The sequence below is a fragment of the Hesperophylax consimilis genome, chromosome 18 (assembly GCF_061612785.1).
Source record: "Hesperophylax consimilis isolate HC1 chromosome 18, BYU_Hcon_1.0, whole genome shotgun sequence".
NCBI classification, from domain to species: domain Eukaryota; kingdom Metazoa; phylum Arthropoda; class Insecta; order Trichoptera; family Limnephilidae; genus Hesperophylax; species Hesperophylax consimilis.
In genome coordinates, this window is record NC_142853.1 from 14,129,682 (window position 1) to 14,152,438 (window position 22,757).

Here is a 22,757-nt window from a genome sequence, read left to right on the forward strand (position 1 = left end):
CCATATTGCCTATCCAAAGGGGTAAATGTACATTGCCCATCGGAGGGTTAATTTGTCCAACTAAGTTAGCAAATGGCGCTGTTTACGATAAAATAAGTGACTTTCATATGCTACTTTACTTTCTTTGTAGGCTAGATTGAAAGGAAACAATTGGAGTTAAGTGACACTATTTCGTTCGAAAAATATGAAATGCGTAGATTTGCAACATTTGGTTTAACAAAATCTTATGACTAACAAAACCTTAGTACCTATATAATTAATGGACACATTTGTACTATGTTTGTCTAAGCACGAACTAACTATTGACTAACGCTTTGAACAAAGTGTTTTGATTTACAACCTTTTCGTTCTGACAACGCCATAGCTGTAGTTTGCAAAAATTAGAAGATTTTCAATAACCCACAATTTGGTTTCTTTCTACTGTTTTGCTTATAGCCCAAAATAATCCCATCATTTTCACTTTTGGCGGAACACTTCTGGCATTATCAAAAATTCCATTTGCAAACCGATTTGATCCGTCGCGTGTTTATCCAGCGATTCGGTAGAGGGCGCCGCGACGTCTCAGGTGGAAATTTGATATTTTCTAGTTTCAGGCGAATGCATCCCCCCCAACCCAACCCACTAGACGTCGAAATTGCAAAGTGTAGTATTTGCGATGTGCAATATGCATGCGAGCTTCCAGTACCATAGTTTGCAACGTACAATGAGATCATCGCACGAGTTTTTACACCATGAGGATAAAGAGCACTGCTTCTCCAGATGTCAGGGAAATTACGTAAATTACCCAAATACCCCGGGTTTAAACTGTCAAAATAAATAAACGTTAAAATTGGATAATGGACTTTTAAGTCTCATTAATCGTTCTTTTTGTCGTTACATATTTGAATTATGCTCAATACTTTTATATTGTAAATTTTATTTGATTCGCGTTGGATATATTCATAAAAATAGTGAAGATGCAAAACTTCAAAATTTTAAGCTTGTTTTTGTGCTCACGATATTGCTCGCTATACAATTTTATAGAGTCGTCACAGACGGGTAATATATTATATTATTTGCGACGGTTGTATGGGATTGTATGGGATTGTATGGCTTCTCCCAAAAAAAAAATAATATACTATAACCCCGTGCGTAACAACGGAATATTTTATTTTGGCCATTTAAAGTTTTATTTGGTGCTTACATTAGCTTTGTTGTCCGATTTCAGCTTAGTGGGGTACTGTTTTTTTTTAAAGTCAGATTTTCATTTATATTCTAATCACCCACTGAAGCTTCGCGATATGAGCTTTAAGCACGATGCACATTAAAAATTATATGAACATGTTATGATTTTGGTTTGGTATTATGATTTTCACACACGCCAACCCGTCTGGTACGTCCAAAGCTGCCATGACAGGAGGGGGGAAGCTTGGGGAGTCATCATCCTGTTCTGGTTAGAATTTGACTATTGATTTAATTAATACTTGCCTGGAGATATAAACTATTTATTCAATCTAATTATAAAGCCTTTCTACTAAGCGCCAGTCATCCAAACACTTTTAAAAAATCCGGTTTTATTAATATCATATAAAGTTATTATTTTAAATATTTCTGAGACCCTTAGATGTTGACCTTTGGTTGATTGATACTAGATATCTCTGGGCACCTTTACCCTTGCAAAAAGTTAACTTATCAAACAACAATGTATGTAGAAATAATGGAATTTAACTCTTTGTTTCTTCTTCTGCACAAACTTCTAGTTTTAATCCCTTCTCGCGTTGTATATTATATACTCGTAGGTACGATTTTTATATGACGTCTCAAGTATTTGTTTCGCTTAAGGCGAAGCATTAGTTTGAAAATTTTATTTCTTAGAAATATTTCTGATTCTTTAATTAAATACTGCGAGTATAACATATTTCGGACTTGGGAATAATCGAGCATTTTATTAGCCCAGAATAAATATTGTACCAGGCCTGTAAAAAAATACTTTAAAGTTCAAAAACTCGTAATTACGAATGGAGTTGGGTATCTATTCTCCAATCCAGGCCGCTTGAAAGTACATAAATTGGTCGACATTCTTCTTCTTGAGTCTCGTCGAAAGTACATAATTACATACGCCAAACGTCAAAAATCATTCCACTTGAACGAGTGGGTCCAACCACTCGCTGTTCGAGGGGAATCACTTCGTCGAGAATCGAGGCCCTGGACGAAACTATTTTCGATTATGGTTTTATCGTATAATGTTGCAAATTTCGTTCTTTAGAAAATTATCGTAAAACTTTTAAATTTGTGTGCCTGAAGTTCTCAAAATAAAATAAAACACACTTTTTGGCAACGTTTTTTTTCTTGTATAAATCAAAGCAAGCGGCTTGTTTTAAGCTGGAATTTAAACCTTATCGCCATCTACATAAGGAGTGTTATTGTTAGCGGCCCGATTCCAAATGTTACACGACGTGGTGCGTCGCTTCGCCCGCCACTTATTCATCCATCCACTTTCGCGCATCTGTCATAAATACACTCCACACAAAATATATACTATTTGATATTGGAAACTATAATTCATAAATGGCGTATATCGGAAAATAATGTTGCGCAACGCCACTTGTGGTGTGAATTCTATACCAATAGAGAGGAATAACGCAATCACCGACGCCTCTCCTTCCTGGCGTAAGAACGTACCGACGCGCGACGGTTACAACGTACCGATGCGACGTATGAACGTGTCTCGTGTCTCCCGCGGGTAATGTGGCGAATTGCATTATCGACCTACTGCACTAACACAGCCTTAACTTGACGCTTCTCTACTTTTCCATATAATTTTCATATAAATATTTTTCAGTGAAGATTTTCCTGGAACTGTTTTAAATACGAGACTAAAGGGATTGCGGGACTTGGGGCTTTGTGACATCTTATTTTTTTAATTAAAATTTGAAGCCTCGTTTTGAAATATTAATTTCCTTTAATCAATGGCTATCTATGGAAATACGGTATTTATAAATCGAGAAAATGATGTTTCGACAGTGTAAGCAAAGATTATTTATTACGTAGCCTTTTTAAAAAATAAAATGTTTTTGTATTTCAAACCTTTTTGAGGCAACTAAGGAAGAACTTTAACTAAATAAATACAGTAAGTATTTGAGATTTTACCATTTAGCCTTTCATTACGCAAAAGTAGCAGTTATTTTTAATAGCACTAAAAGAACTTCCAAAAAAGCATATCACGTAGAAAATATTTTTTGGTTTCCATCATATTAGTATTTTGTAAAAAAATGTTTTATTCTGTATTTAAAGGTACTTATGTACCGTAAGTACATAAATAACTGACAGGGTTCGATTATAAAGTTGTCATGTAAGAGATCCAAAAGCACGAAGTTGCAGACAAATATTACTATAGTATCTACCTATATGTATTCATACACCAGATAATGAATTGATACATAATTGAATATTTCAATTTATACCTGTTTTCAACACTACTTGCGGGTAAAATGTTTTTTACGGTGTTATGACAAATTATAAAAAATCCAAACTAAGCCCTCAATAAATAGTTTTTGTAATGCTCAAATCAACCTTATTGTATGAATTACTTCTCAATCGAATAATATTTTTACTGCTGTACAATGTAACTCTTGACTCTGATCCGCGTTTCAAATCAACCTTATTGTATTAATTAATTCTCAATTGAATACTACTTTTACTGCTGTACAATTTAACTCTTGAATCTGATCCGCGTTTCAACTCAATCTTATTGTATGAATTAATTCTCAATTTAATAGTACTTTTAATGCTGTACAATGTAACTCTTGACTCTGATCCGCGTTTCAAATCAACCGTATTGTATGAATTAATTCTAAAAATGATAAATAGAATAAATCACGGGAAAAGTGGAATGAAGGATAATTCGACAACAATAATACCGCTGTACAGAAACACGCTGTGAATTTCGTTCCTGTTTAAAATCAAACAAGTAAATATTCTAAACGTATTTGACAAAAAATAGTGCACTAATATATGCGGAATTGCAGTAGCAGTGTAGTAAAGAAGTGTCAAGCTGTACTAGTACATCTGTAATAACCTAAATCCGAATTTTTGAAAAAAAAGTTTGCTCTCAAAACATTTGATAAACAGCGATTTACTCGGTAATAGGCCAGTGTTGAACTCAGTTTGTGTGTGTGTGTGTGTACGTGCTACGACGTTCGACCGCCGACCAACATCGTCCACGCAGGGCCGCTAAACCTTTTACCGCTCTACATTTCGAAGCAGTACCATGGACACCAGTGACACCTTTTCTTTCATCTCTGCGGCAAACCAAATTATAAATTCCTTACAAAATACTATAATGGACCCAAGCAATAAGTTTACAAAAGAACAAATGGGGAAATTGTCACCAAAACTCACAGAACTGCTAGGGAATATAAGCCTTGTTGCTACCAAAATGGGCTTTCTGGAGAATAATCAACCTGCTGATATAAAAAAACAAAAAAATATAAAAAACAAGTACAGTATCTTAATTACTCCAAAAAATAAAGATACATCAACAGAAATACAAAATAAAATTCAAAGGCACTTTAAAACCAGCCAATTAGGAATATGCATTGAAGGCATTAAAAAAATCTCCCAAAATCGAATTGTAATCGATTGTGTTAATAAAGAAGACGCTAAAAAACTACAAACTTTAATTACTAAAGATCTACATGATATTGACTGCAAAGAATTAACAAAGAAAAAACCAACAATGATATTCAAGGGAATTTTCAACGACTTTATCAAAGAAGATTTTACTGACGATATCTTGAACAAAAATGAGGATATCAAAATTGTAACGCAAGAAACAGAAAAAAATTCTATTTTTAACATAAAAGCAATAATTAAAAACAAATACAATGACACCGCTAACTACATAGTAGAAGTAGACAGCACAACCAGGAAGATTCTATTAAATAAAGAAAAAATAAACATTGGCTACCAGCGAGTTACGGTTGGCGACGCCTGCCCAGTAATACAATGCTACTTCTGTCTACGTTACGGACATACATCAAGAAACTGCAACCAGAAAGAGAAAAACAATTCGCCTTCCTGCTCGCACTGTGGAGCTGCTCACTTGTTCAAAGAATGTGCCTCAACAAATCAACCGAGGTGTGTAAACTGCACTTTTCAAAATGAGAGATTTCAACTGTCATTTCCTACCAATCATAATGCGAATGATAAAACCAACTGTTTATATTATAAAAAAATGCTGGCATTCGCACAACAGAAAATTGAATACTAATTTGGATTCAAGGTATATTTTTCATAGTAACTCATGTTTATTGTCAATATATTATGCATGTACCTGCACTTTCAAAATTTTAAAAACTAACAAAATTAATAATGCTATGACATATTCTTTAAAAAAACATGATGTTCCCTATCAATCTCCAGTATATAAAACAAGTATACTTACTATTAAAACTGAAAATTCTAAGAAATATTCAAAAATGATACTAACAATTAAAAAAAAAATGTCCATAATCAAACGAACTGTCAATATTACAAAAAAATACTTGCTCTCACGGAACAAAAACTGGAATATTGTTATAAATTTTAAAGATGTCTATAAAAATATTTCATATCTATTCTCAATGTCTTACAAATACGCATGTACTTTTGAATATCCACAAGCTATAAAAAATAATAATAATATAGTCTATACATTAAAAAACCGACAAATCTTTCATCATTCTACATACTTTAAAGTCAGGATATATGTATTTAAAACCAAAAAATTTAAATCATTCTCTATATATAAGATAAAAAACCTAAATATTTTCTTCATGATAACACATCTCTACTTACTACACTTTTATGTTTATTTTTACAATTCATTACATCTACGTTCTACATTTGTATATTCCTACCAGAAAATAGAAAATACAATAACAATCCACAACTGCATTTATCGAATGCTAGTAAATTACAGAATAATAAAGTCTAATTATAGATATATTAATTTGTCAAAATTATTATTATATACATTACTAATCCATATATCATTCTGCCAATATTCTATATGCAATAAATCTCTACACTATATGTTCACTTGTACTATTGATATATTCTTACAAACGCTTTTTTTTATTGTAATTATTATAAAAAGAAGAACGAATCAAATTAATTATTTCTGTCAATTAAACAAACACTCACTATGTCTCCGAGTATTATCTAAACATAAAATAAATCTTATAGAAAAAATCAAAACCTACAATTTTAGATGTGAACTGAAATCGAGCAAGAATAGTGTTACACTAATTATGAGCATTATTACTTATTCATTTACTCGTAGAATTTTATATACATATTTTATCACACCTAAATAAATACAATGGAAAATTTTAACTTAAGCGAAATTGATAAAAATCTAAATATAGAAGAATACGTATGTGAAGCAGCCAGTGAATGCAATAAGATCTATGACAATATAATAAATAGACTAACAATCTTGCACCTAAACATTAGAAGTATAAATAAAAACATGGATGAACTTTTGGTATCCCTAAATACATTATGTTCACAGCCAGATTTCATAATACTATCCGAGGCGCACATACATGCAAACATAAATATACCAATCATCCCAAACTACAAAAATTACAATACAAATTATCAGATTAATAAAAATAGTGGAATTGTAGTATACGCTAAAGAAAAATTTACTGATATCAATATTACCGAAATACACATATGCAAAGCAAACTGTTTGTCATTAAATTTTGTTTTAAATAATATGCCATTCAATATAATCGCAATATATCGAACACACAGTTCTGATGTACCTTTATTTATAGAAGAATTAAAAAAAATACTATGTAACAAAAACCATCTAAATTGTATCGTAATAGGTGATTTAAATATTAATATTGGTCCTAATAACCACTGTAAAAATAAATTAGATTATATAAATGCTATGAATGAAATGAACTTTATATCATGTGTAAATAATTTCACAAGAGAATTTGAAAACCAATCGCCATCATGCCTGGACCACATATGGAGCAATATTAAACACACAGAAAAAATTAAATCTATTATATGGAAAAATGATATAACAGATCACCATACAAATATTTTTATTTATGATTTCAATAAAAACTTAGGATTAAATGACTCTAGAAAAAATATTAACATAATTTCCAAATTGAACAATGTAAAATTAAACAATAAATTAAGTAACGAATCTTGGTCCTCAATACTAAATTGCCAAAACCCAGACATGTGCGCAAACTTCTTTGAAGAAACTTTAAATGCTCATATCGCAGACTGTACAACCTTTATAAATAATCAACCAAGTTCTAAATTAAGGCAAATCAAACCATGGATTACGCAAGGATTACTCATATCTATCCGGAAAAAAGAAAAACTTTTCATAGACACAAAAAAAACCCTACCAGTAGCCAAGTAAAAAACGAATACAAAATATTCCGGAACAAACTCATTAAAATTATCAAAGACACAAAAGAAAAATATTACAGGGAGAAAATAATCCTCACAAAAGAAAACCCTAAAAAAACATGGAACACTATAAATGAAATAATGAATAAAAATAATAAAAATAAGTCTACAATAAATGTCATAAACAATAATGGAACTAACATAAATGCTATCCGTGAACCAAAAATGTGCGCAAATATTTTCAACAAATTTTTCGCTACCGTCGGTCAAAAACTTGCATATAAAATTGACCAAAATTATCAACCTGATGACATACATGAAGATAAAATAACAAATAGCAATCTTTCAAATTTTAAACCGACTTCAGAAAAAAATATTGAAAACATAATACAATCACTTAAAAATGGTAGTGCGCCAGGATACGACGGTATAACTACAGAAATCTTGAAAAAATACTGCAATTTTCTAACCAAACCGATTACGCATATAATTAATGTAAGTACTAAATACGGAATATTCCCGTCTAACTACAAAAAAGCCATTATAATCCCAGTATATAAATCCGGAGATCCAAAAGAAGTAAACAATTACCGCCCAATATCCTTATTATCCAACATTGCAAAAATACACGAAAAAGTAATAAAAAAACAAATTACTGATTATACAGATAACCAAAAAAGTATTAACCCTAGTCAATACGGTTTTAGAGATAAACTTAGCACACAAGACGCAATTGCAGAATTAACTAAGATTATTTACAAAACATTAGATAGAGGCAAAAAATGCTTAAGTATATTCATTGACCTCAGTAAAGCTTTTGATAGTGTCTCACATTCAAAATTAATTAATAAAGTAAATAATATAGGAATTACTGGCAAAGCTAAAACATGGTTAAAAAGTTATCTCTATCAAAGAACTCAACAGGTTAAAGTAAACAACGAATTAAGTGAAATAGAAAATATAGATTTTGGAATTCCACAAGGAACTGTTTTGGGACCTTTACTTTTTATATTATATGTTAATGAACTTTTTCAACTCCCAATCATTGGAAACATCATATCTTACGCAGATGATACAGTTATAACTATTGAAGGAAATTCATGGAATGAGGTCGTAGTATCAGCTAATAATGCAATAAATATCGTTAAACTATGGTTTGACGAAAATTTATTGACACTGAATGTCGAAAAAACCCATTTTATACCTTATAGCCTAACAGGGAATAACTCAAATGTAAATCTAAACATAAAAATTCACGAAAGAAATTGCCTCCTTAAATTCGCACCCTGTAATTCAAACTGTATAAACATTAGTAGTAAAAAAGAAATAAAATATCTTGGAATAATTATTGATAATAACATTAAATGGAAAAGTCAAATAAATTCCACAGTAGACAGAATGAGAAAACTAATCTATATATTTTTTAGACTAAGAAATATTGTATCATTAAAAATACTAAAAGATATTTATTATGCATTGGCGCACTCTGTCCTACAATATGGAATCGTGGCTTGGGGGGGTGCATATAAATCATCCCTACTCCCACTGGAAACTATTAAAAAAATACTAATAAAAATCATCTTAAAAAAGCCATATTACTACCCAACTATAAATGTTTTTCAAGATTTCCCGGTTCCCCCACTTACAAAAATTTATGACAAAATTGCACTTCTACAAATACATAAAGATTTCTTTAGTCAAAATAATTTACCACAATTGAATATTAGCAAAAGAATAATATCTGTTGGAGGACTAACCGTGCCACTAGCACGAACCACAACAGCACAACATCACTATATATTCAAGGGTGTAAAATTATTTAATAAATTACCCCTTGATATACGATCGGAAGAAAACTACGAAAAATATAAAAAAAAAATTAAATTAAAATACTCTTGTACCACCTCATAACTTTACTTATTGTTTAGAAATATGTTTTTGCCTTTTAAATTCTTTGAATCATTTATTAACTAACCTATATTTTTATTACTTTTATTGTTATTTTTTGTGTTATTTTTTGTTTTATTACTAATATTTTTTGTTTAATTTAAACAAATGTAAAAATATTTTTGCTGTCCTCTCCTAAACACAAGCAGCTGCTTTATTAGGAGAGTGATTGATATATTTTTGTTTATATTGTTAAAAAAAATTGTAACCTTGTTTATATGTTTCAATAAATAAAAAAAAAAAAAAAAAAAAAAGGAACAGCCTACCTTGAATTCCCAAGAATCCTGGCAATAGGGCGCTCGACGCACTTGCACTGTTCACGGGGTGAAATTTCCTCCGAAACGAGATAAACGAGATGTGATTTTGATATTTAGCACAAAGCATGTGAATAATACAACGAGGACACTACGATTGCACCTTCTTACTATACGACACGAATTCGACTGTTGACTTTAATTTACAATGCAACATAAAATCTTCTTCTTTTCAAGTGTGGGTAAGGCTGTTTTTAAGAAAGGAAATGGATAGTAGGTATGACAGTAGGTATATGTTGGGAAAAATGGTAGATATTATCCAAAACTGTTTCAATACTAAACATTACTTTTACTGCTTTACAATGTAATTCTTGACTGTGATCCACGTTTCAAATCAACCTTATTGTATGAATTATTTCTCAATTGAATAGTACTTTTACTGCTGTACAATAACTCTTGACTCTGATACGCGTTTCCGCCAATCATCACCAGTAAAAGACTTCTCACCCTTCTCGCGTTTTCCCATTCCCTTACTCCAATTCGTTCTTATTTACGCCTCGGTAAATATTCCTTACGCAGTGCGCTAAAGCTATCATTTTTCTTTTAGTTTTAAAATATGTCTGTACGATGCATAATATATTCTTAGTTAAGTCGGGAAAACGCTTAAGCCCAAATTTATTCATTCTTACTTTAACATTTTTCTCTAAACTGTGAATATACCTTTTCCACTTTGCTACTTACCAAATAAACCCTTTAATAAAAGCTCGAAACGGGCACGGGAAAGCTAAAGCAGACAATGCTTTGAATTCACAATATGAGGCCTTAAAACTATCTTTTACTCTGAACAACAACTTATGGAAAGATGTTTATAAGATGTGCTCGTAAACACAACACGTCCACTGATAATGTTATTTTTTTTTATGTCAACGTTTACCTTTCGCACAGAATGATAATATTTTGATAAATATATGTAAAGAATGCCAGATAAATGTATTTATTTAATGTTTGATAATAAAACCATTATTATGTTTAAGGTTAAGGAATAACCTCAATCGCTTATAAAAAATGTCTGTATCAATTTTCAGATATTAGAATTGTTTGTTATGTACTGTCTACCTTGCGCACAGAATGATAATATTTTAATAAATTTATAAAGAATGCCTCGAAACGGATTTATCAAATGTTTGATAATAATACCACTATCCTGTTATTTTCCAAGGATTGACCTCCACCGTGTATAAGAAATATTAATACGTCGATTTACAGATTTTAGAATAAATGGTTAGTTACATTTTTTATTCTAAAAACATGTTTTTTATTATTGAAAACCACATTTGAAACCGTTATATTCTTTGCATTGTTTGCGGTTTCTTTCTTTCAATGCAATCGCAATAATTATTCTTCCACGACATTACCATCACAAATACATTATTACAATAATGACATTATTATCATAAAGCAGACAATCTGTGTACTAACAGAATTAAAACTAACTAAAGAATCGAAACACAGAAAATTACACGACACCAGATCATGAAATTTTTTTTTTCTATCATTCCCTTAGGCCTACCTATCCTTCTTCAATCTAATTCTTTTTCGTCCTCCTGCTGATTGATACTGCATCGCGGTCTGAAACGTTTGCTAAATAAGGTATCGCAACACGGCATATTAACCTAAAAATAATTCACGATGACACTTCTACCTCTAGGTCGCTTCTCTCACTTGGTCGTGTTTCTTGGTGTCTTGAACAGAATCAACAATTATTTTTCCTGTATCGAGGAACTCCAGCTCTCTAAATTGATCATGAAAACCACATTATTGTAGTGACGCTTCATATAATTTCTCATCGCCCACATACGAGTAATGGCCAAATAAAAGGAATCAATATCCACTTAAATCATGACGTTTTGTAGAGGTAACCCTGTTAAATTGCTGTTCCTGCGTCATGGTACTGTCGTATCTAGCGACTTGTTCTATGATTGATTACCCCGAATCGTATTCTCCAAACACCTCCATATTGATTTACATTTTCGTAAAAGTTGACACATTACTAAAAATAACCCCGGAGTAAAGTGGGTCTACTTAATATAAAATTGAAGGACATTGTACATTTGAACAACGTTTATACTTCGATTGAATTCGTGGCCCTATGCTTATTCTGTAGAATTTCCATGTCGGCTGTGAATTTATGAGTATCTTCAAAATTGCGGTACTTCCCCACCTTCCTCTGCCCCATCTCATTTAGCCTTACAACATACCCCAATTAGGGATGCCATAATATGTTGAGAAGTAAGAGCTTCGTAGATGCACGCACAGATGACAGTGCATAGAGTTTGCGTGGAAGTCCGCAAGATGGAGCCAGTGGCCAATAGTCGCCAGGGCCAGTGGGAAGGCTCCCAGAGAAACTTACTGTTTCAGATTCCAATTAGCCAGCTACTAGTTAGGTCGACTATCGAGTCACCTTTATAATACGCAGAGTATAATAAATTCTTGATTAACCTAAAATAACCAAATTATTTATAAACTCCTTCCAAGACGAGTTGGAGAACTCTCTGTACGAACACAACACCATAGTATCACCGCTTCAGACGGTTGGAAGCATTTGGAACTCTTGTGGTATAATAAAAATGCGTAAAAAAATAAAAACAAATAAAAATATCTATGTACTTTCCAGTAGAAATATTAAGGGTAATAAATTATTGACCTATAATGAGATTATTATGTTTTTTTGGTCATGTCGTTTCTTATTTAGAATACCAGTTATTTTTGAGTTATGGTTTAAATATTTCATTTATTGTTTTATGCCTATTTTATTGAGTAGTTCCAAACACGCTTCGATAAAACAATGTTTTTGATTTCATTTTGTAAACGCCTAACGACATTGGGACCTACTTATACATAGACCCACATTTTTCATTCAGTCGTTATTATTCACAAAACTTTATCAAAAACATTTCTCCCTGCCAAATTTTCTACATCTTGAACAGAAAAAAAAATATTGTCATTTTAATCTGTAGATTAAACGTACGTTAAAATTACTTATATCGTAAATATGGGTTACGTTTAATTAGCATCGTTGATTTAGGATCTTTATTGGACTTATTTAATTTAAATCGTATGTCTCACAAATTTATTACTTTATTACGATTTCCAGAAATAATTCAAAATATATATCACGTATCCGGCTATTATCTAAACCACGCTTTTAGCGATACAGATGTTAATAATATAATATTGTTATTTATGTGCTATTCTCATTCTATGAAGCACCGTATCATAAAAAATATTATCTAGTTTCGATTGCGCGAGTCCTGCGTAACTCGGGTTCAATGAGCTATTGAACTTGGATTTGTTTTGGATTTAAGTGTCATTTTTAAAATTGCAACTGATTATGTGAAGATTTCAATCATTTTATAATATTTTGAACAGAAAATTATCTTAAATGTCATTTTCAAAATTGGAACTGATTTGTCAATTGTCAAGAATTTCAACTATCCCGTGATCTTTCATGGGTTAGTAACATACCATTTATGAACGATTTGCTAGTGCATGAATTTCGTTTAATTAAATCTATTTTGATTTACAGCTTTAAAAAAAACGTTCATGTCTTCATTGTTCCCTCGTTCAAAACATTTTTTCTGAAAACTAAATCACGTCGAAGTCTCGTGTAAAATACGATGAAAAAAACATTGGCATATGTTCAAGTTTTTGTTAATTTAATATTTCATTAATGCTTTTGAAAGAAGTTCTCGAAAGAAAAATTGAATTGCTCTTTATTTTAAAACCACGTCTTTCTAGAAAATTAATTTTTAAAACAAAGCAAGTGAAGAGGCAATCGAGATTCATTAGTACACTCATTGCCTAATTGCCCAGTGTCTTCATAAATGTAAATCGTAGACTAGTAAAGGGTGAACCTTCAAAAGTCATGAATTGCTTTTGTCATTCACATCTCCTCTATCCTAAAGTTACTGCGATATTTGTGAAAACTTTATTTTATTTTATTTTTTATATTATAGATACAAACAGTACATGATTTACAGAGATAAAAAAATATACAGGAATAAGATACTTCATGTTGTGTACCTGTGATATGTTTCCTTGTAATGTCTGCTAAGTGGTATGTTTATTCCTTAATTACCAGGTGACTTGTGTAGTTTATAGGTGTTTGTGTGACGTGTGTAATGTATGTGTGAGTGTTTGTGTGTGTTTCTGTATTTATGCGCATTGAATAGTTTAAATTATTGACATAATTCCACGTTTGAATTTGGGCAGTGTTTCCGAAAAAATGTCAATGTTAGAGTTAAAACAAATATTATTTAGAGTATGAAGAGCTCGGTTAATTGTTGAATTAGATGCTGCATTTGTTTTATAATTTAGCGTGTGGAATAGCACTGTATGTCGTGTACGTCTCAAAGGTATGTTGAAGTTAATAAGGGACATAAGTTCAGTACAGTCAATATCATTGTTTAAAATTCTGTGTATAAATATTGAGTCAGCTACTGCTCGTCTTCGCTGGAAAGTTTCAAATGTACACTTAAAGTTATTGTTGAATATGTAGGTAATATATTTTATAAATTTGTTTTGGATACGTTCTATACTATTTATTTAATGTTCTATACTATTTATGTATTAATACTTATTTATTAGAGATGTGCCGATTATGACTTTCGCCGACTAGCCGACTAGCCGATTAGTCGGTTGTAATAAGACCGACTAGTCGGCCGACTAGTCGGCTAAGCCGATTACGGTTTCAGGGATTTCCGTAAGGGCCCGTTCCCACTTCCGTTTTCAAATCGGAGGCGGGTCCCGTTTTAAAAACGGATGCCCTAGTGGCTGTAGTGGATGTATGGAGCTGTTCACACTTGTCCGACACGATTTGAAAACGGATCCGACATTTTTTGTCGGATGGCTCGCCTACGCAGCGCGTCCGTTTTCAAATCGTGTCGGAACACGCTCGCTCATAGTGTTGTATGGAGCTGTTCACACTTGTCGTCCAGTCGTTCCGGCAGAGTCCCCGCCAAACCCCGACCCCTCCCCGCCCGCTCCCTGTCGCAAGGAAGAAGGCACGCTGCGTGCTTGTATTTGGTTATTTTGTTAAGTAAATAAATCAAAACTACAATAATGGATAAGGAAATAAATCCCGAAAATTTAATACCACTGGTCGAAGAAAGAGTATGGTAATATTTTATCTTTAACTAAATAAAAACAAAACACTTGGTGTACACAACTTTTGTACATCAAAATTTTTATTTTTATTTTTTTAAGTTTACTTTTTTTAAATTTTAAAGCTTTAATGAGATGCACGGAAGAGCGTATTAGTTTAATAAACACATAATAAAAAATATTTGAGTTGTTATTGTTTTCTTACTTTAAAATATCGATAGCCTTTCTTCAGGACAAATGCACTTTCTCAATTTTGTATTTTGATATGTTAAGCTCTCTGAAACTCATTCCAGTAGATGGTTAAAGGAAGTGATAGACATTCTCTTAAGCCATTAAGCGCCCTTGAGGTGATTTTCATGGTGAAAACGGCGCTATATAAATAATCCAATCATTATTATTCTAAAATAATTAAAGAACTTTAGTTCATCACTTCTCAACTCACCAATTAACACTTGGAAAATTCCTACAGAAAATCATTCGGCTATGATTGGGTGTACCCAAAATTTTCTTTTCATTTTTTTTCCTTTTTTTTAATGAGTACAACATGACAACAAGAGCTTCATCGTCGTCCATTGCGCACCATTACTGAAGAATGAGCAAATAACACGTTTTTGTTGAATCGACAATTATTTTTTTTCGTAGAGTATGGTCCGTTTTTAAAACGGATCCGTTTTTAAAACGGTGGTGTGAACAGGGCCATTGGCCACCCGTTTTTAAAACGGGACCCGCCTCCGATTTGAAAACGGAAGTGGGAACGGGCCCTTACGCTTCGTTTACGGGTGATTCGCGCATATATTACTGTGCATCTTGTACATACAATCTTGCTTTAATACATATAACTGAGTTTGTTAATTTAAAAAATCTACTTTTTATTTTAATAATAAGAAATACTTATAAAATGTTCATTGAAGATAAGAAGATATTATGTTGTTTTTTATGTTAATTAGGATAGTTACTAATTTTGTTTAATAAATGTCATAGTTATGTTTTCTTTTTTATAAGCAAGTAATTTTAAAAACTGATTACCGAAGGAAAGATTGCTTTACATTTTTCAATGTATAAGACTGATTATAAAATAATAAAAAAATATAATCAAGGTTTTTATTTCATGTAGTTCCCCCGCATTCATATTATTGAGAAATACTCGTACATACAACGTAAGAAGCCGGATAGTCGGCGCTCTTAAGAAGCCGGATAGTCGGCGCTCTTAATAGTGGCCGGATAGTCGGCTTTACCGGACATCTCTATTATTTATGTAATGCTTTTTGTTTTTGCACTTATTTATTACGATTTAGGTGGGATAAGTTTTATTAAATGATAACATATTATTTTTAAGCAATAATTATTAGTCTGAAACACCCATAAAAATTGAAAAAAATCATCCGAGAAAAAATACATGCCGCTGCCGAGAATTAAACCCGCGGATTGCCGGTCAGGTGCTCTAAATCTATCTACTGGCAATCAGAAGGCTGCGGGTTGAATTCATGTCGGCAGCACATATTTTTTCTCAGGTGTTTCAGGATAATAATTGTTGTTTAAAAATAATGTGTTTTCCTTTCTGCTATGCATAAAATGCCTTGTCTCTTAAACATACGTTTATCATTAAAAATATTTTTTTCTTGTTCTCTCTCGGACTTACTAATTATTGGATAAACACATACGTATAAATGTTGCCTATTACGTCCCAAATTAAACAATCTATAATTCAAAAATTCATATTTCTTGTTTATTTGTTTACTGTGATGGTTGTAGGAGATTTTCAAATGTTGTTAGGCTATTCGTTTTTTTTCTGCTTCGAGTTTGCCTAGCAGGTATATTAATGTAAATTAATTCCAATAATATGCCACTGTTCTTTCAACGGTTGGTTGTGTAACAATGGTTAGCTTAGTTGACTTCCAAGCAGTTGTCGGGGCTCGGTTCTGTGCCTTTATTTTTAGTACGAAATTTTATAAATTCATTTTATTTTACTTTTATTAGAAAAAAATATACATATATTTATATCCCGTGGTACTCGCGAGTCTGCGCTAGTAAAATACGTATGATCGGTAACTACCAATTCCTTCAATGATTATGACTACTCGTCAATATACTCGCATATATATATTTTTTTAACGATAATAGCTTATAATGGTTGACGATATTTAAAAGCTTGGATACGTTGTTCTAACAAAACCTTTAATAATTAAAGTAAGCTTTGTTTACCTCAAAATGTACATTTATTTTTGTAAATAATGTTTAAGGGGTTGTATTTCCTAGAAGAGTTATCCACAGAAAAATGTTTAAGAGGTTGTTTTTCCTAGAAGAGTTATCCATAGAAAAGTGTTCTCGCTTTTTGCCTACATTTCTTTTATTTAAATATTCTCTCTCGTTCTTTTGATCTTTGAGGTTCTTCAGAATTAGTTTTACAGCGAATTCCAGCCTCGGGGTGGATAGATATTCACCTCAGCCTTCAGTAAATGGTCTCAGAGCAAATACAAGCAGCACCTCTTGACGGTTTGTGCTTTTTAATATTAAAACTACTCTGTTATGGGAAAAGGGTAAAAAAACATATACATTTCTGTTTTGTAATGTTCTTCGAGTTCTCACGTCTCAGTTTGTGGAATTCCTAATATTATTTCTATGCTAAATAAAAAAAAATTAAGCGCATGTAATTGGCCCAGCGGAATTCCTCGGCTGTCAAAACGTCTTTATTTTTGTCGCGAGATGGCGGTAGTAGTATATTCGTTAACTCATCAAAATACAACGTCAAACATTCGTTCATCGTGCGTTACTACAGCAATGAACGTACACAATTGGAAATTGTAAATATTAAGTAAAATAAACAACTTAGTAAAACAAGTATGACTTATTTAGAAGAACCTACTATTTTACCTACTTTTTATTTTTACCTACTATCAGCATATCGCTCGTCATACAATCCCAATGGGAATGTGTGGCGAGCGATATCCTCAAATAGACCAAGCCATGAGAATATAGCGTGGTCTGTCACGGGCTTTAATCATACAATGACGCGATGATACACGCAGGTCGAATGTTACAAGTTTGTTGAGATTACTGTCAAAGTAGATTACTCTGTCATTACATTACATAATTATAGACGTTTTGTTAAATTAATTACATTTTTGCGTTTTGTCCATCTGCGAAAACCGCCGATTCCCACAGTGGACTGTATTGATCAAAGAAATGATTCCGCTATTGTTGAAATTTCGGTGTCAAACGGAGTATTGAAATCATTGTATATATCGAAAGATATCTTAATAATGTGAGGCTGTAATTCAGCAGATGTGTGTATTATCTACATATTTTTAATGAAAAATACTGTCTGAAATTATTATTAATAAGCGATAAACTATCTATAGATTGAAGTTGAAAATGTGTGTTTTATTTATTACTTGGATATTTTGTCTATGATCTAGACAATAACATAAAAATGCTGGCCGCATATTTATGAAGTATATCTTTTTTAAAACTGTAACGCTTTCGTATTGAAACGCGATAAAGTTAAAATATTGAAGAAATTCTCTAAATGATAGTGAAAACCCTGAAAAATCAAAATCCGTTCCGTTGTTTAGAAGAACTAACCGTACAAACAGAGACGCGGAAGGATACTTTGTTTCATACTATTTAGAGATGGTCGAATCGTACATTAATTACGAAAAAAGGCCGTAGAGTGAAAAACAATAGTCCATTCTTTGGTAATAAAAAATATCATGTTTGGGAACGACATACGAAAGGTAGTTTAAACAGATTTTAGATTGCTGTTTTCTATCCAATCACACTATTTTGCCTAAACATATTCCCTAAAGTTAAATTAATATCTACTGGTTCGTGATTAGTTCAATGTGAGTAGATTTAAAAAAAATAATATCTTGACGAAGAAACCATTGTCGATCCTTTTTGATTAAATACTGGTGTTAACAAAATTATTTATTTTAATTATTAAATTGACGCAACATTTTGATTTTGCAATTATTGAAGAATAAGTTTATTCCAGTCGTAGACTTAGTCTGTATTGTATACAGAGAGAAAGCTAATTTATAATAATTGCCTCATTGTTTCTAGTCAAGCAAATCTGCTGTTATATCTTGTCAATACAATCTACATTCCGATCAACTAAAATGTAGGTACTTTTCATTTCAATAAATGTCTTTGATATTAAATTCCTATTATCTTGTCACCGTTACTCTTATCACTCTCAAATCATTGTATATTTATGATGACGAAAGTATCGAATAATATTCGAGTCCGAACAGTTGAGATTAACATAAATCGCTTATTGAGATTAACTGATATATATTATTAAAAAAACTCGGATCTGATTTTGATAGTAAAACAATTTCCTCCTCTTTTTACACTAACCACAGAGGTAAAACACTACATCGAAGCTAGAAAGGCAAAAGGGCGTAAACGAAAATTTAAAAAATAAGTTATTTATACAGATTTGATTAGACAAAAATTCTAACCAAAACTGTGTGATTAACTCATTTTCGGCAAAGTTGTCGCTTACGCCCTTTTGTCTTTCCGGCGTCGTATCATCTTTGGGGATGTTGTGCGGAGGGTGTTTTTTAATGAAAGGAAGGAGCGAAGAATGCTACAGGAGGGATGACACTTTGTTCCATAACCGAGAAGTTGAACTCTAGGACTAGTCGTAGAAACAATCCGTTCTCATGTGACAAATGTCAACCGTGTGCAAATCCTGGGCGCGTGTTTGGCGTGTTACCTGATGTTGTTATGCGCCAGTTCCGAAGGGATCAATGACGGTAGTTGCTCGGAGTATCTTCCATTGAAATACCGGTAAAAAGAGGACAGCATTCCCACCTGACGCCTGTGTTCTAAATCTTAAGAATTTGATTGATTCAATTGATTCTAATTGGACAATAACCCTCGCAGATTTTGTTATGTTAGGTAAAGGTTTAGTTGATTATCATTATTGTTCTACTCTATACAATAATATCACATACATCACCGTTGATTGTGTAGAATGTACAAGTATCTTTTATACCAAATTTGTACCAAAACCAAACAAAAACAAAATTTCTACCACAGGTCGTTACTGGTAACTCAATTTAGTAACTGAACAACCCCTCACCCCGTCCTAACTGTCCAATGCCTACTGATTTTTTAGGAACTAGGTTGAAAATTTTTTTTTTCAAAAACATCAAATTTCATGTCAATTTATGTTTGCTCCAAATAACGTCAGGAATCACTGGTTAAAATAAGTCAAGTACGTCCCTTAACACCCCGTCTTTATGTATTGTTCTTGAATACGTACACTAAACACACAGCCGCCATTGTTCCATTGTGTGCTTTCTTTTGTTTTTGATATTGCCGTCTTCTGATTGGCGATTGTAATGACGTCTTTGTTTGTTTGTTGCAGATTACATCGCTCGGTATGGACGGATGGCCGAGCAGGCGGCGCGCAGGAAGTTCTGGCAGATACTATCAGCTGTGGAGTACTGCCACGACAGGAGAATAGTACATAGAGATCTTAAGGTCGGCCATCTTTGTAGTCAAATAAGTTTGTAAATATTTGCATTCTTGACACTCTAGGAGTCGTCTCTGTGGAATCCTTTTTCTAGTTCTCGAATTTTTTTCTTGAATTCGTTAAACTTTGGTATCACGATTTTGTTTATGATATTCTGAAAAATAAACCTCATTTGTGGAACAATTGATTGAATTATATAAAAAAAAATAGGGCGGTCGAAAAGGTTACTTATAATTTACACATTAAAATCGGTGCCTACATACTTAACTTCGGTAACTTTAATAACTTTCTGCGCAAATTGACTGCTGTAGTAGTTGATAATTTGATTATTGACACATTTCGGATATTTTCATTCATTCCCACACTGAATATAACAAATGTTGGCAATTTCCTCAACAGGTATTCGATATTTGAGTTACAAATTTAATTGAAAACCATGTTTATAATGCCGTTCTTATTTGTCTTTTTGAGACATAAAAAGAATGTTTTAAACTTTGGACAGCCGTTTGCTTGCATACACCTTTAAAATGTGTTTTATTCTCAGAAATCTGCCGCGTAATTTGCGTGTTTTACGAACATTTATTTGTTTTCAGACTTTGGTTTAGAGACCGCCTTGGTCTCGACAAAATAACATTACTTACTCAAAGTCTGGCCCCAATAAAAATAACACATTATTCGTTACTAATCGCTACACAATCTAGCAATTAAGTTGTATTTATTTCCCATGTGACTTTATTGTAAAATTGTCTGAAATGAACTTATCAGGACATATTATATGGCTTATATTCGTCACTTGTCACAAGAGTACAAGTTATTGAAATCTGCAGTCTCTTTTGTTTCCTCTCTATTTAGAGCTGAGTATCTTCTATGAACTCATTAAACGTAGGTAGGTAAGTATATAATTTTAAATGACTGATTTAAAGCTTGGATTCCGTTAGTTTCCTTGGCGTGACTAGGTGACTACTATCTCTTGATTCTAATTTGATAAAAACTTCATATATTTTCTTGTCAGCATTTTCTTCGATATATCTTATTCATGATGATTTCCTTTTTCCTCAGGCTGAAAATCTCCTCTTGGATGCAAATATGAACATAAAAATAGCTGACTTTGGCTTCAGTAATTACTACGCGGCCGGAGAACTCCTGGCCACGTGGTGTGGTTCCCCTCCATATGCAGCTCCCGAAGTCTTCGAGGGAAAAAAATATACCGGACCTGAAATTGACATTTGGGTAAGTTCGATATGCAATAATAATAATAATGTTTCCTACGTTTGTTGTTGTGTTTGTTGATATAAAATGATTTCTTGCTTATATTTTCTACTAACTAACTCACCAAGCCATAAGTACATATCTTAGCTTTGGTCCTAAATGAGTTCCATGTGGAACTTCTTATGACACTTTAAAAAGTGCGATAAACTAAACGATCTTCTAGCTTCATTTGACATGCAAACAGCTAACTGTGTAACATACCCAATGACTATGGTTCTACATGAAATCCTTGTGGAACTCCTTATTACATTTTGTGTGTTATCATATTCTAGCACAACTCGACAACCAAACTGAAGTAACCCATTTTCACATTATGTCTATTAATAAATTTAACCTTTGATTGTATCGTTTCAAATGGATTATTACAATTTCCACAGAGTTTGGGTGTGGTCCTGTATGTGCTTGTTTGCGGTGCTCTCCCCTTTGATGGTTCCACTCTCCAGAGCCTGAGGGACAGGGTGTTGAGTGGCCGATTTAGAATACCGTACTTCATGAGTTCTGGTAAGTCAAGTTCCTTATTTTGCCTTTGATACTGGGTTTTATTTACCTAAGTTGCCTCATTTATTATGTTTAATTCGATGTATGTTTTGTGCCATACGAAGCCAAAATTTCGTGCTTGTTCTTTGAATCATGTTTCTCCTGTGCTGCAGGATATCTCGGCACCTTATTATGATATATTATAGTATATGACCAGAGTGTTTCTTGGTAATTAACGTTTGTCTGGTGCCAATAGCAACACTTGTGGTAACAATGGTAGTGCTTGTCACTTGCTAAAAAGTCGGCGTGCCAAACTTGAAAATAGAAAAAGAATAGTTTAGCTCAATTATATATTTTATTTCTTTAGGAATTTCAATTGTTTGCTCATCCTAAAATATGCTATCTAAAAATAAGTTAATTCTTTCGCTACATAATATCCCATATGAGAATTTAAACTTATTTCACTGTACTTTTTCGCAACACGTGTACTGAGAAAATAGTACTGCAAATACGCGTTCGTGAAGCCTATTTTTAACCGCTATGAATTTAAAAATAGAATTCTGCCATTCAAAAAAATGTATGTAGATCACTAGAGCAAAGATCAAGAAGTACGTTGTATTCAAAGACGGATTAAGACTACCAGGAAATTGTTTATCTCTGCGACGCGGAGGCAAATTGAAAAGCATTTTTTCTGTAAATATGTGTACCGTTTCTAACACCATCTAAAACATATGAGCCCACTATTCGAGATT

The 22,757-nt window shown here is 32.4% G+C and overlaps 1 protein-coding gene across 1 annotated transcript in view; it reads left to right on the forward strand.

Annotated features, from left to right (window-relative positions):
• Positions 1-22,757, forward strand: part of LOC149415403 (uncharacterized) — a 227,400-nt gene that overhangs the window by 130,939 nt on the left and 73,704 nt on the right. The window contains exons 4-6 of the mRNA XM_089642592.1: positions 20,152-20,267; positions 21,319-21,489; positions 21,906-22,029. Coding sequence (XP_089498718.1) covers positions 20,152-20,267; positions 21,319-21,489; positions 21,906-22,029 — 411 coding nt within the window. The remainder of the gene's footprint in view (positions 1-20,151; positions 20,268-21,318; positions 21,490-21,905; positions 22,030-22,757) is intronic.